This window comes from Coptis chinensis, chromosome 3 (genome assembly GCF_015680905.1).
Source record: "Coptis chinensis isolate HL-2020 chromosome 3, ASM1568090v1, whole genome shotgun sequence".
Taxonomy (NCBI): Eukaryota; Viridiplantae; Streptophyta; class Magnoliopsida; order Ranunculales; family Ranunculaceae; genus Coptis; species Coptis chinensis.
Window position 1 is genome coordinate 3,319,396 of NC_141458.1, and position 15,559 is coordinate 3,334,954.

At 36.0% G+C, this 15,559-nt stretch overlaps 1 protein-coding gene across 1 annotated transcript in view; it reads right to left on the reverse strand.

Annotated features, from left to right (window-relative positions):
• Nucleotides 1-15,559, reverse strand: part of LOC147507299 (carotenoid 9,10(9',10')-cleavage dioxygenase 1-like) — a 49,010-nt gene that overhangs the window by 8,999 nt on the left and 24,452 nt on the right. Inside the window, 3 exon segments of the mRNA XM_086596228.1 lie at nucleotides 5,518-5,620; nucleotides 5,733-5,773; nucleotides 5,776-5,884. Coding sequence (XP_086452354.1) covers nucleotides 5,518-5,620; nucleotides 5,733-5,773; nucleotides 5,776-5,884 — 253 coding nt within the window.

Sequence of the window (15,559 nt, forward strand, 5' to 3'; positions counted from 1 at the left end):
ATAGACTTTAACAGATCAGAAACCCATCTCAGAGAAACAAAAACTATAACATATCCTATTCTTCTTCTCTTCTTCCTGTAGCTGCCAGAGAGAGTTATATTGATGTTCTAGAGGGTAGTCTGTTCTAGTGCAAAGTCAGACTGCTGTTAACCATTGAATCATGTGAGAAAGACGCCATTGCTGCCTTTCTGCACCATTGGAAGGGGCGAAATCTTTCCTTAAGGACAGCCTAATCTGCGCCTTGGTTATTACCTATTAATTATGTCCTTGTCTACTGTTCCTTCTGTTCTACTCTAGTTGTTGTGTTGATACAATTATTCTAACAATCTTAAGGAAATAATTTCGTAGTAGAACAAAGGAGAGTGCTTTAATACGACAATCAAAAGATAAGTCTTTTACTTTGAGTTATTGTTTGTGTTATTGGGTTATGACTTTAGAAATTTTCTAATAATTTCGTTTTGTTAGGAAAACCAATTAAAGATTGAATATTTATTGATCTTTTATGGTTTATCAAACCCTATATGGTTGTAGACCTTTCTCCTACGTTTGTGGGAGTCAAATATGAAATTTCTATAAATAAAAAAAAAACGTCAAAGTTGGTCTTTTTGATAGCTGCGTCACTCGTTACGGAAACTATGATAACTTTCAGCTCACAGCTCGGTTTTGCAATCCACTTCTTGTGTTGGATAGCTGATTCAAAGAGCTTTCCAGTGGTATAAGGCTTGATACCCATTTTGTCCTGAGCTGGTTCAGAATTACAGTTCTTTTGAACTGTTTTTCTAGAAGAAGGAAAATATGGTAATCCGGTTTTTCAATCGGTTAGGTATCGTATTCTTTCATTCTTTGCAATTCTTTTGGTTGGATTATATGGTGATATTCTTGCCTTAAGTTGCATGCTAGTTTTCTTAGGAAGGAAATCCCTAAGTTTAAACTTCTTTAATAACCTAGTCAACAAATTATACATGTTTATTACTAAAATATTAATTGGTTTGACTAGAAGTAGTTTGATATTATTATTTTTTTGTACATATGTAGATGTATGTAGATGGTCTAAGAGAGATCTTAAGATATTTAATATCAATCACACTCAAATCTTGGATAGTAATTATAATGTATTCAATGCATAATTGCTTACCTCTATTGAGTGTACGTGTTGTTAGACAATGGTTATAATTGTATTATTGTGAAAATACATATTAGATGAAGTAACTTGTAGCTTATATCCAATATAGCATATGTTAAAGTTGTATAGCATGCTAGTTTTGGATATTAATCATCGTGGATTTACTTTGAACTTGATGATAGTTTATTGGTAAAATTTTCTAGTTAAAGACATTAATGGGTTGAGCCATTAGATGTTGTGGTAATACTTGAGTTCTTGTTGATAGGGTATCCTATCTTGCTTGAGCTCATGTAAAAAGAGGAGGTGAAGTCCTCAGTTGTTTTGCATATTCAGTGGCTAGATTTGCTTAAATATCGTATACTTTTTTTTGTGAGGGGTACAGTTAAAGTTTACTTTTCCTGAATCTATGATATGATATTAACCATGTTTGGCATGAATGCATTATTTAACATAGGCATGAAGTTTAACCATGTCATATATTATTAAGTAATGAGCATCGTTGTCTACGAGAGGAAACAATCTAGGAAACAATCAATATCCTCCTAAACCTAATTTAGTCAAGCAGATGTAAAGTTATGGATTGTCTTCTTAGACAATATCCTCCAGTGACTATTTTAGACAAGGAGATGTAACACTTGTGGATTGTCTTATTAGGCATTATCTTCCTATGACTATGAATAAATAGCCAAGGTGATGTACAAGTGTGTGGATTGTCTCTCTATGTAAGTTGGAATGTTGAATGATGAAAAGAAGAATGATAATGATATTATCTTAGGTAAAACCTTTTTCATCTAATTCTTCTATTTTTTAAAATTCATTTGAATCACTTGTGGATTTCCTTTCATATAGATAGCATGAACATAATATGACTATGTTTAATATGATCCATAATCATAAACTTGAGTAAAGTATATTATTGTCATAAGAGTGCATATTATTGTTGTTGTTTCTTTTAGTGTTTGTAGTGGTATAATGTGTTTTGCATGTAAGTTTGATTAGGTTGAGTAACCATTGAACTGTGGGGAGTGGTGACCCATATGCATGACACTGTTTTACCATAGTTCATCTCACAAGATAATTGGAAATACACTGAACTACAAAGTATGGAAAGGTCTTGGGCCTATCCAAAAATGTTTCAAAATATGGGGGGTGTCTTGCCAAGGCTATTGTGAATGAATCTAAAAGAAATATTTTTGAGACCTAGAACTATCTAGTAGATGTTCATTGGTGAAACTCATAATAGTGATATTTGTTTTAGTTGTCATGCGTGATAACAATCTTGTAGATACCACACTATTATTGAATATCTTATATGCTAATTTTATTTGAGGATGTGTTTTCTGTGAAATTGGCATAGAGTGGTTAGATGTTCATAATGAACTATGTAAGAGGATCCCATAATTTATGAATAAGAAATTTGGAAGACTATCAGTGAGTATATCCACCATTCACGGTGATGATGTTTATATGTTTCTTGAGGAAGATTCATTAACCTATAAGAAAGTTGTCTGTCTATAAGAAGTGTCATTTTTTTAAGGATACAACTCCTCTAAACTGGACTCTTGTTTTATTGGGGGATCTATAGGTTGAATTGGATATTCAAGAGAAAACTAAAACGTGATAGTTGTATTGCAAAATACAAGGCTAATAATAATAGCCAAGGAGTTTCAATCAGAAATAAGATTTATACTACTTTGAAACCTTGCTCATGTAACTAGAATTTCTTCTACATAATTTTAAAGACTCTAGTTGAGTAGTTGTGCGGAACTACAATACCAAGTAGTACCAGATGATGAGCTGAAGGTATACAATTTAGTTAAATCTTTGTATGAGTTGATTCAAGCGCCTATAAATGGCATGAGCAATTCAACAACATATTAGTGTCATATGGATGTCAAAGTATCGTTGTTGATAAAGGTGATGTGTCTTTTCTTTAAAGTAAAGCAAGACATATGTGTTAATCTCTCTTTGTTTAGATGATTTAATATCATGAGTGCTAGCATTGAGAATGTGTATGAGACAGAGAAATTCCTATTTGAAACACATAATAGACCGTCATTGAAAACGATAGTTCATTATGTTGTTAAACTCATTTCTGTAACTGCTATATTCAGTTGTCAAAATGTTGACGTTTGAATATGGTTGAAGCCCACAACGTACCTTAAACCAGATCGGCCGGATGGTCTAGGAGAATTTCGGGCACTATAGAATTGAATGACTGGTGAATATAGGAATTATAACTCATATTGGTCTGTTTATATTGTTTTAGCACGTAGTAGAAATATTTTTCATTGAAAAGTATGGGTATTCTGATAGTAAGCATGCATTAACACCTTTTGTGGCAAATATCCATCTTATGAAAAATAATCTACTTGTGTTTTCTCATACTAAATATGTCAATATCATTGGTAGCCTATTGTACTTGATGAATTATATATGTGAGACATGACATTGCCTACATTAATGGCATACTGAGTTGATAACCCATTGTTCTTATAAGAAACATTAGATGTATATTGTCAGTTTATCCAAGTACTATAGCAGAGCCATTGATTATGGACTTATATTTAATAGATTTTCATCATTGTTGGAAGGGTAATGTGTTATAAACTAGATCCAGTAATGTTTATGTGTTTACCCTTGGTGGAAATTAAGTGTCTTGGATATTATCCAAGCTAATCGCCTTATAAAAGGCATGTGATGATGTTGAGTGGGTTAGCAACCTCTTGGCAAATCTTCCCATTGGCTCTAAACAACCTCCTGATGTGTCTATGATTTGCAACTGTCTCATTGCAATAGCTAAGACATAAAGAAATATGTGCAATGGGAAATGTATATACATAAGTTTGAGATATAACTTAATCAAGCAACTGCTAGAGATTATGTTAGGTTGGACTTAGTTTGGCCATATGTCTGACCACACTACTTCTTTGGAGGCAAGTGGTTATACGTCGAGGGAGATATGACTTATGCCCATATATAGGGCGACACTGACGGCAATCCTACCTATGTGATTGGAGATCCTATGAAGTAGGTTCAAAGGGAAAAACAAGTCACTTCGTCGTCCTGCAGTACTATCGTCTTATTTATTTACGAGACGTCCCACCCTATGGCGAGATGGTACTATAGTATACTTTGTATAACTAGAATTGCAATGAGTAAGGATGAGTTATTTTACTCTTATTGGAATCCATAGTCCATTTTATAATGAGATAGTGTATTTTAACTGCAATGTACACTTGATGGATATCCACCTACGTGAATGTAGAACTGGGTCGGTTCTTATGAGTATATGGGCAAGTACTCTAGAGCATTCATGGAACACAGGCAGCGCAAGGACCAAAAACGCAACACCGCAGAATAAGCATATAATGAAAGAACAATGTGGGTGCATGTGATCTATTTTACTACAAGGGAATGTTGGTTCAAAAATTTTTTAATCCACCACTTTCACGTATTATAAGACATGTTATCCTATGACTGGTTCAAGCCCGTAAAGCACCAGTATCTTATGCATTGTTTTTTCGATTCTCTCTGCCATTTAGTTAACCCATTTCTTTTGTAATATCCTATTCCAAAATAGTAAGGGACTATTAGTATTTTGAAATAGTGGGGGATTGTTAGAATCTCTTGTGTATTTCTAAATACTAGTGTGTGTGTGTGCAAAGTGGAGGAGATGAGCAAATAGTGTTCTCTTCACTTTAGTGCATAATAGATAGTCCCACATTGGTTATCCACCACATCGGGTCAAGTTCAAGCTTGGGCTTGGGCTTACTGTTGTGGGTAGTGGTTTGACCAATTGCCTAAACTTGTTTTGCTTTTTTCTTGAGCAGCAAGTTTTGGTGTTCTATTAGGAGTTGGTCTCTCTTCCTTATCTGTTTAGGAGACCGACCTAACCTCTATAAATAGGACTGTGAGTCCATAGAGGGGGATAGACTTTAACAGATCAGAAACCCATCTTAGAGAAATAGAAACTATAACATATCCTATTCTTCTTTTCTTCTTCCTGTAGCCGCCAGAGAGAGTTATATTGATGTTCTAGAGGGTAGTCTGTTCTAGTGCAAAAGTCGATCAGCTGCTAACCATTGAATCCTCGTGAGAAAAGACGCCATCGCTGCCTTTTTTGCGCACTATTGGAAGGAGCGAAATATTTCCTTAAGGACAGCCTAATCCGCGCCTTGGTTAATACCTATTAATTCTGTCCTTGTCTACTGTTCCTTCTGTTCTACTCTAGTTGCTGTGTTGATACAATTATTCTAACACATTATATCTTTAAATTTCCCATCAGTTGATACAAGACCATAATTTGTATTATTTCAACATTCCTAAAGGACTGAAAGATGTTCATATCTGCGAAAAGGTTCATTTCATTTCGATAAAAGAGTACATCCTACCGTTTCTTAGGTAAACACCCGTGGGAAAATCTGTTGGAATCTTTCCTTCGATGATACCAATCACAGCAACATGCCCAATCTCCTCAACAGGTGCAAAGTTCCTCTAAATTTTTGAACACTTACACAAGTTTAGCATTTTTAAGTATGTAGGCCATCAAAGTAGAACATGCAACTCCAAGTTAAGCATGTTAATAAATGAATAAAGTTATTGATACCTGAAATGCGAGGGAAGGTTGGTCGACAAATTGAAATACAAGTCCACAAAAGCGTCCAATGTTCTACTATAAGTATCCTTAATGGTTCTAGAAACATTCAGTTTCTGAGGAACATGCTGTAATTCTTTCAGGAAAGGCTGATATAACAAGTACTAAAGCACATCAATAACACGCAAATAAGGCGTTAAATTTGCCCAGCTATCATTCCAGAAAAGAAAAATGTATAAACTACAAAAAATAAACAAAACAAAAAGGGAAACCGGGACTCATGAAATTAGAGCAGTTTCGATGTTATCTTGCCATCTCGGTGACATAGAAATAAGTCAAATAACTAGATTTATAAACAGCTAAAAAGAGAGGGAGGCGGGAAGGCATAACTTTGGAAGTTTGGACTTCGGAGTGTAAAATTAAAAATTGTGAAGAATTGCACCTAACACAAATGACCAAAGCCCAAAATAAAGTTGTGCAAAACTAATTTAAGATTTGGATTGTGCAAAATGCCCACAAGTCCATAACCAATTTGGGCCATCTATTGATAGGTTAATGCATAGGGCTGGTCATCGAGCGAGTCGAGTCGAGCACGTGTGTCTCTCGAGTCGAGCTCAAATTCTTTTGAGCCGAGCTCGAGTTGGCTCATCAAGTATCCGAGTAGCTCTCGAGTCTAGATCTTGACGGTTCAGAGCTATATGTTCGAACTCCATCACAAGTTTTCAATATTGATTTGATTTGTTTTGTGCATAAGTTTGAATTCAAACATATTCTAGATACAAGTGAGCAAAAATAGATATATAATACTTACTAAATATCAAAATAATATGCAGAAACGATCTCACGATATACGAGAGTGTGATTATAATTCACTAAAAATAGCAATGAACTTCTATCTAACGAGTATTATAAGGTGAACACATTATTGTTGCAATCAATATGTGATAAGCTATTATAATTCAACACACTATTATAACAATTATCATGTGTTTTAACAAAATTATCTAAAATACGAGTAGTTTCGAGTAGCTCGCGAGCTAGTTGATTTCGAGCTCGAGCTTTAAAACGTGCTCATATTTGACTCGTATTTTTAAATGAGCGAGCTTGAGCCGAGCCCAAAATGAGTCGAGCACCGAGTTGCTCACGAGCATCGAGCCTGATGACCAGCCCTATTCATGCACCCATTTATGAACATTTATATCCTTATGAACCAAGCCCAAAACAAAGAAATATGATCATTTAATTTGGGCCATATATAAAATAGGTCTACAAACGCATGAGCCCAAACACTTAAATTGACCAATAATTTCGGTTTTAAACATGGTTTTGACCAATAATTACGGTTTTAGGACAAAAACGGGCTGACATTAGCATCTATCATTAATAATTTCGCTATAAGGATATTTTCGGACTGACGTCAGCATATTATATTTTATTAATACCAATTATGACCTTTTCTAGTATACATGCAAACATCACTATATATGTATGATATGCACTGCATGTGTATATCAACATGCACACACCATTATGTATGTGTATAACACACATGCAAATATTATTATGGATGTGTATACATGTGCATAACACATATACTATGTATGTGTATACCACACATGCACACACTATTATGTATGTATACAACAAACATGCAAACACTACTACCACACATGTATACATCATTATGCATGTGTATAAAACACATGCAAACACCATTATGTATATGTATAAAAACATCATTATGCATATGTATATAACATATGCAAAAACTATAATGCATGTGTATAACACACATGCAACATTATGCATGCATGTGTGCAACAAATATGCAAACACTACTACCACACATGCACATACCAGTATGTATGTGTCCAACAAACATGTAAACACCACTATGCATATGTACAACATGAAATAAATGAAATTTCTCATGTTAGTCATAACATAAAATGTGAGTGTGCTGAGAGTCAAAAACAAAATTGAAAAATCACGTGGGATTTAGATTTAAGTGATAAAAACTTAAATGAGGGTAATATCGTCTTTAAACAGTGAGGATCAACCGGGTTTGTCCTTAAGATATAATTATCTGCCATCCAAACTAGAAACTAAATTAATCTCCAATTCTGTCCTATGGTCCTGTTCTCCGATTCATGAAAGTTGAGTGATTCAGTCCCAACTCCGCCCAAGAAATATGATATGAAGTTTAAACCATAATGTGTATTCGAAATTTACTTACGCACTATTTTGTATTCTTACATACCTTGATGACTAAAGAGATAGAAGTTTTTAGATCATCGAGGTTGGGAGAGATGGAGGTTCTTTGAGCTGACGATACATGAAAAGCAAAACTACAGGAAGCCATCTTGAATTCTGAATTGATTCTCCTTCTACTTTTTAAAAAACTTTTAAATGTAATTTGTTGTATGAAAAGTACAACATAACATTGCATGGGAGGTACAAGAATTTAAGCATGGAAAATTGTAAATACACGAGTAAAAGGACAAAAGAGCATCTATTGGTTATGTTGGATCCGTCCCTAAAGTTAACGATTTAGAATTAACACAAGAATAAAGTTATGTTGGATACGTCTCCGTAATATCGATTTACAAATTAGCGTACATATACGTATTACTGATGTATATTTGCATGTACGTATGGAAGTATTTATCGATGGCACAGCTTTGCCTATTTGTATAGTTATACGTATGAGTAAAGTATCTTCACATGCTACTGCATCTAGTATTGTATGAGTAGATCGTATTTGCATGTTTGTATTTTCACCCTTGCATAAATCTTAAAAAAAATAATAATAATAATTATGCCCTTGCATAAATTTTAATTCCATAAATCTTAATCATATTCATATTCCAACGGTGTCTAGAAAACTTGAAAGATTGAGGTTACTTAATTAGAACCGTGCTTGCACAGAAATCTTCCCTCATATCTCTCTTGTGACATGGCTGTTGGTTTATGCACTCGTATTCCTAGCTTCACTGCTACGTTAGCAGCAGCTTAGGCCTACGTTGTTCAACTCTAACGCTTACAGATAATAATAAAATTCAAGTAATAATAAGTTTCTTCTGTCAATTAGATCTAATTTTATGCTTGCATGAGATTACGGTCTGGTTCCACTAAAGAATTTGAACATACCTATCGTCGAAGAAAATACGATAAGCAATTGCGTAAGTTCTCACCTAAAAATTGTTCTTCTTCTGTTAATTACCTTCATCAAGATCCTTCGTTGCCATTAACTCCTGTCGTTATGGCCGACGATCCTCCACCAGCTGAGAAGTCCCTGTCGGACTTCTATACTGCATTACAGGAAGGACCTTCTTCCTGCATCAAACTTGAGGACATTGTCGGTGATTTTCGAATTCCGCCAAACATTTTTAGTTTGTTACCTGTGTATCATGGTTTGGATCACGAAAAACCGTACAATCATCTTCGTAGGCTTCAACAAGTGGCCACAACATTTCACCATCCAGCCGTCTCTAAGGAACAACTCTTGCTTCGGTTGTTTCCATTCACTTTAGCGGAGAAAGCGTCAATTTTGGCTAGCAGGACAACAACCACAATCTATAGACACATGGAATAAACTTGTTCAAGCTTTCATACTTCAATTTTACACTCAGAAGAAAACAATTGAAATGCTTCAGAAAATTCAATTCTTTCGTCAAAATCCTCATGAATCCTTTACGGAAGCATGGAGTCGTTTTACTGATCTTCTTTTAGAATGTCCTCATCACCAACTAGACAAAGTTGTCCTTGTTCGTTCATTCTTTAATGGTCTGTCTGATCATCAAAAAGAAACTCTTGATATAATGAACGGCGGATGCTTCATGGACAAAGGAGCTACTGAAGCTTATACTTTTCTTGAAAAACAAGCGAAAAAAGGTACACACTAAGGTAACACTGAGTCGTCTAGGTCATCAAAGGACAATGTTACAAAGGCTACATCTATTTTTGAGGTAAAATCCGATCCCGAATTAAAAAATTTGATAGAATCCCTAACTAAAAAAGTAGATGCCCTTGCAGTTCAAGTAAACGATCAACTACCAAAACAGGTCATGAACATTGACAGATCCCATGTGTTCTTTGTCTTAGTCCTGACCATCTTGATGCATATTGTCCCTTGTTATATGCTTCCCCTACTCAACAATCGGAGGAGGCATGTGCATTCAACATTCCCAATGCACCTTGGAGACAGCATCCGAATTTCGCTTGGCGCCAAAATAACCAACAGATGGGGGCTCCTCCAGGTTTCACTAATCCACCTGTTCGACCAACCAACAACTTTATTCCATACCATCAAGGAAATAATCAGCAATACCAACAAGGTCAATTTCAAAATAATTCCAATGCTAACTATCAAACCAACCACAGCCTTGTTCCAGCTAATCCAGATCCCAACTATAATCAACAACTTCTAAGCAATAATCGTGAACTACTACCTGTTACACAACCTACGCCACCCGTTACAGATAGAACAAACGAGACTCTTAACTTATATGAACCAACAGTCTCAAATTTTAACGTCTATCCAACAATCACTTCAACAATTGGCGCAAGAAAAGAGTCAGAAAGGCGTGTTTTCTGGACAATCAGTTCCAAATCCTAAACCAGCAAACACAGCCTTTGAACTCACCAATGCACCTTGTACAAGCACCCCCAACCAAGGTGAGGTGCATGCAATCACTACTCTACGATCTAGAAAAACTGTAGACAATCAAATACGTATGCCAGATGATCAACCAAAGGAATCCGAAGGTTCAAATGAATCTATTTCCAATAATGAACCTACTAAGGATTCACTAGATCCAACAAAGTCAACATCTTAGAATTTAGGAAACAAGCAAGAAGACCTCTTTGCCAAATTCTGCCCTAAGGCACCGTTTCCTGCACGCTTGGCAAAGAATAAACCTGATGAGAATTTTGCTGAAATTCAAGAAACTTTTCAGAATTTGACAATCAACTTACCTTTTCTTGATACCTTAAAACTATTGCCAAAACATGCAAAATTTCTAAAAGATATGTGCACCACAAAAAGGAGAACTAATGTTCCTCAACAAGCGTTCCTTATCGAACAGTTTCCATCCATCACCGAACACAATAGTATAGTCAAATACAAGGAGCCTGGTAGACCAACGGTTCCGTGCACCTTAGGTGACAAATATCTGGCTATCTTTAGCTACTACTAGACCTAGGAGCTAGTGTGAACTTACTTCCATATTACTTATTTAAACAACTAGGTCTACATGAGCTTAAACCTACCACCATGACTCTACAGTTAGCCGATCGTTCCATTAAGTATCTAAAATGAATTGTGGAAAACGTCCTTATAAAAGTCTAAGACTTTTTCTATCCTGTAGACTTTGTTATTTTGGATACAAAAGTTGCATGTGATTCCATTCCTATCATCTTAGGACGTCTGTTCCTAGCAACTGCTAATGCTCTTATTAACTGTAGGGATGGTTCAATGACCATGTCCTTCGAAAATCTATCGGTCGAGGTGAATGTGTTCAAATTGATGAAACAAATTCCTGAGCCTGACATTGATGGTGAGGTGAACAAGGTTGACAACATTACGCAAGAGTATTTAACAAACTCTTTTCCTGAAGATGAAGTATATAAATTTCTTTCCTTTAGTGAATCTGAGTTTGAGGACGATGATTATACACAAGAAGTAAATGAGTTATTAGAGTCAATACCATTATTTGACCCTACGACTGTGATGTCCAGTAACTTTGATGAACATCAACCTGTTTACTCCATGGACTATGACTTTCCTCAAGAATCTATAATACCCACTCCGCCCACCCCTGACTTAAAACCTCTTCCTTCGAAATTAAAATACGTACAGCTTGATCCAAATGGTCATCACCCAGTTATCATTTCTTCCCAATTGACTGACGATCAGGAAGCTCTTTTAATTAATGTCATTCAACAACATCATCCTGCTATTGGATGGTCCCTCGATGACATTAAAGGCATTGAACCTACTGTGTGCACCCATCGCATACACCTAGAAGAAAATGCTAAGACGTTGCGTGAACTGCAGCGTCGACTAAACCCTACCATGAAAGATGTGGTACGAGAGGAAGTTTTAAAATTACTCGATGCGGGTATTATTAACCCTATCTCTGATAGTGTTTGGGTGAGTCTAGTACACGTTGTTCCCAAGAAATCTGGCATTACAGTTGTGCGAAATGATAAAGATGAATGTATTTTCGCTCGTATTCCAGTGAAATGGCGAATATGTATTGACTATTGCAAACTTAATGTCGTCACTCGTAAGGATCACTTTCCACTTCCATTTATCGATCAGATGCTCGAACGCTTAGCCAGTCATGCATATTATTGTTTTCTTAATGGTTATTCAGGTTATTTTCAGATAGTCATAGACCCTGCTGATCAAGAAAAGACCACGTTCACCTATCCATTTGGTACATTTGCATATAAACGAATGTCTTTTGGCCTTTGCAATGCACCTGGTACTTTCCAACGCTGCATGCTTCACATTTTCAGTGATATGGTTGAACGTTTTATGAAAGTATTCATGGACGACTTCTCAATATATGGAGATTCTTTCGATAACTGTCTATCAAATCTTGAAAAGGTCTTTACACATTGTGAAGAGAAAAACCTTGTTCTTAATTGGAAAAAATGTCATTTCATGGTTACAAAAGGAATAGTTTTAGGACATATCATTTCAAAGGACGGAATCGAAGTCGACAAAGCTAAGATAGAAAAAATTGATTCCCTTCCTATACCAAAAACAGTTCGCGACATTCGCGCATTCTTAGGACACGCGGGTTTCTATAGGAGATTTATTCAAGATTTCTCAAAGGTTGCTCGACCTTTAACCAATCTCCTGCTTAAAGATGTCGTTTTTTACTTCACTTTCAATTGCAAACATGCTTTTGAGGTTTTAAAAATCGCATTAACTACCGCTCCCATAATTCAACCACCTGATTGGTCTAAACCTTTTGAATTAATATGTGACGCGAGCGACTATACTATTGGAGTTGTACTAGGGCCGAGAAGATAAGCCAGTTGTCATTTACTATGCGAGTAAAACCCTTAATGAAGCTCAACGTAACTATATCACCACTGATAAAGAGTTTTTCGCCGTTGTATATGCGTTAGATAAGTTTCGTCCTTACCTAGTGGGTTCTCCAACAATTGTCTGCACTGACCATGCGGCACTTCGTTACCTATTAGCGAAAAAAGATGTGAAACAAAGGTTGATCCGATGGATTCTCCTTTTGCAAGAGTTTACTCTAGAAATTAGAGATAAAAAAGGCTGCGAAAATGTGGTTGCCGACCATTTATCAAGACTTGTCAGTGATGTTGATACTGATACCGAACCTATCTGTGATTCCTTTCTAGATGAACACTTGTACTCCATTTTTTCGTCCCCTTGGTACACTGACATAGTAAATTACTTAGTTACCGAGGAAGTCCCTTCATCTTGGTCTCGTAATGACCGGAAAAAGTTCTTATCCACTGTGAAATTTTATTTCTGGGATGATCCCTACCTCTTCAAGTATTGTTCCGACCAATTAATCCGTCGTTGCATTTCCGACTGGGAACACAATGACGTGTTATCATTCTGTCATGAATAATCTTGTGGTGGTCATTTTAGTGGTAAGAAAACTGCGGCCAAGGTTCTACAATGTGGATTTTATTGGCCAACACTGTTTAGAGATGCACATGAGCATTGCAAAGTATGCAATCACGCTGCCCGGCCTAGGGCGATTACTCAACGAAATATGATGCCCTTAAATCCCATTTTAATTGTGGAAATCTTTGATGTATGGGGCATCGACTTCATAGGTCCATTTCCAAATTCACATGGCTTCCTATACATCCTAGTAGCAGTTGACTACGTGTCAAAATGGATTGAGGCATTGACATGTCGTGCTAATGATCATAAAACGGTCGTTTTGTTTGTAAAAGAAAATATTTTCTCTCGATTTGGTATTCCAAAAGCTATAATTAGTGATGGGGAAAACATTTCTGTAATAAAATTTTTGAATCATTAGTAAAGAAATATGGAGTCACGCACAAAGTGGCAACTCCGTATCATCCTCAAACCAGTGGCCAAGTAGAAGTATCTAATAGAGAAATCAAATCCATTTTGGAGAAAACTGTCAATCCATCTAGAAAAGACTGGTCTCTACGATTATCTGATGCCTTGTGGGCATACAGAACAGCTTTTAAGACACCTATAGGGATGTCTCATTATCGCCTCGTTTTTGGAAAACCTTGTCATCTGCCGGTTAAACTTGAGCACCGTGCTCTATGGGCCATCAAAAGCCTTAATTATAATACTAACGCGGCAGGCACAAAGAGAAAATTGCAGTTAAATGAGCTTGAGGAAATTCGGTGTAAAGACTCAAATTCTCGTTAAGGGTATTTTTGTAAATTTCATATCAAATCTAGGGTCATTTATGTAAATTGGTTGTCAGGTTTATATTTCAAACGTACGTAACTTAATGAAACTTACCTCAGACTTCTAAGCCACGTTAGATAAGCAAATCTTAGGAGAATTTTTTTTCAAAATGTCGGTTAACGACTTTTCTGCGTCGAAGCTGGCACGAGTTAACAACTTACACGCATGAGTGGGTTATTGTTATAGCCTGCGGTGAGATAGAATATAGGAGATTAAATTTAGCGGGATGGGCCGGAAAAATAATTACGACGCGACGTCAAATGAGTTAGTGGTTAGGAGTGAATTAGGACCTTAAGCCTAATTGGGATATATTGGGCTTGGGCCTTAATATATCGGCCCAAACAAAAAAAACCAAAAATCGGCCCAAACCAAAATCGCACCCAATTTCTTCTTCTTCCCCAATTTTGCAGCTCTTAAACCTAGGAGAGAGAAACCCCAAATCGCCCAAATCCAATCGATTCAAACCAAAAATTTAAACACCCAAACCTTAGAAACCGTGAATTCGAGTGTGGAGATGCAAAAACTTTTGGAATTTCGTCGGATCGCAGAGAAAGGTGAGTGCGATTCCGTCTCAATTAGATAATTAGATTTAAATTTCGATGGAATTGGATATATTGATGAAAACTAAGTGAATTGGGGGGGTGTATTGATATAATTAATTGTATTGGGGAGGTATTGATTGTAACTAATTGAATTGGGGTTGTTGGATTTGGCGCAAGTTAGGAGAAGCTAGAGTGAAAAGCGAAATTTGGTGGAGCAGATAGCTAAGGAGCTATTCTTACTGACTAGGTAAGAATCATTAATTATTCGCTCCATTTGATAAGTTTATATTAAATTTATACTTGTTTAAGATTAGGTCGAGTGATGAACGATTGATAAAGAATACAATCGTAAATATTGCGAGAATTTATGTAAATGGAAGGGTGTGAAATTTGTGGTAGTGGTAATTTGGAAGCGATATGATTGGTGTTGACGTGAGGAACAGTGCTAGCAATGGCCTGTAGCTTTGTTAACGGTAGTTAGATGAAAATTTACCCGAAACCAAATTCTTAACGTCGAGATTTCTTCTCGGCTTACACTAGATAAGAATTCCTCGTTGTTCGATCAATTCTAATAACCGACGTATAATATGCTGTTATAGGAGTGAATTCGAGTTGATTCGGTTAAGTGGGCTTGATTTAGTTAAGTGGGCTTGAGGAGAACGGAGCTTGCTAAGGTAGGAACCTACATACCAATATATAGCATGCTTATTTTCATGCATGATTTGAATCTTTTAAATTGGAAATAGATAGTTTGTGTAACGCCCGTATTTTTAAAATACGTTTTTTTATTTATTTATTAATTAATTAAATTATTTATTTAAAAATCGGCTGGATTGGATTTT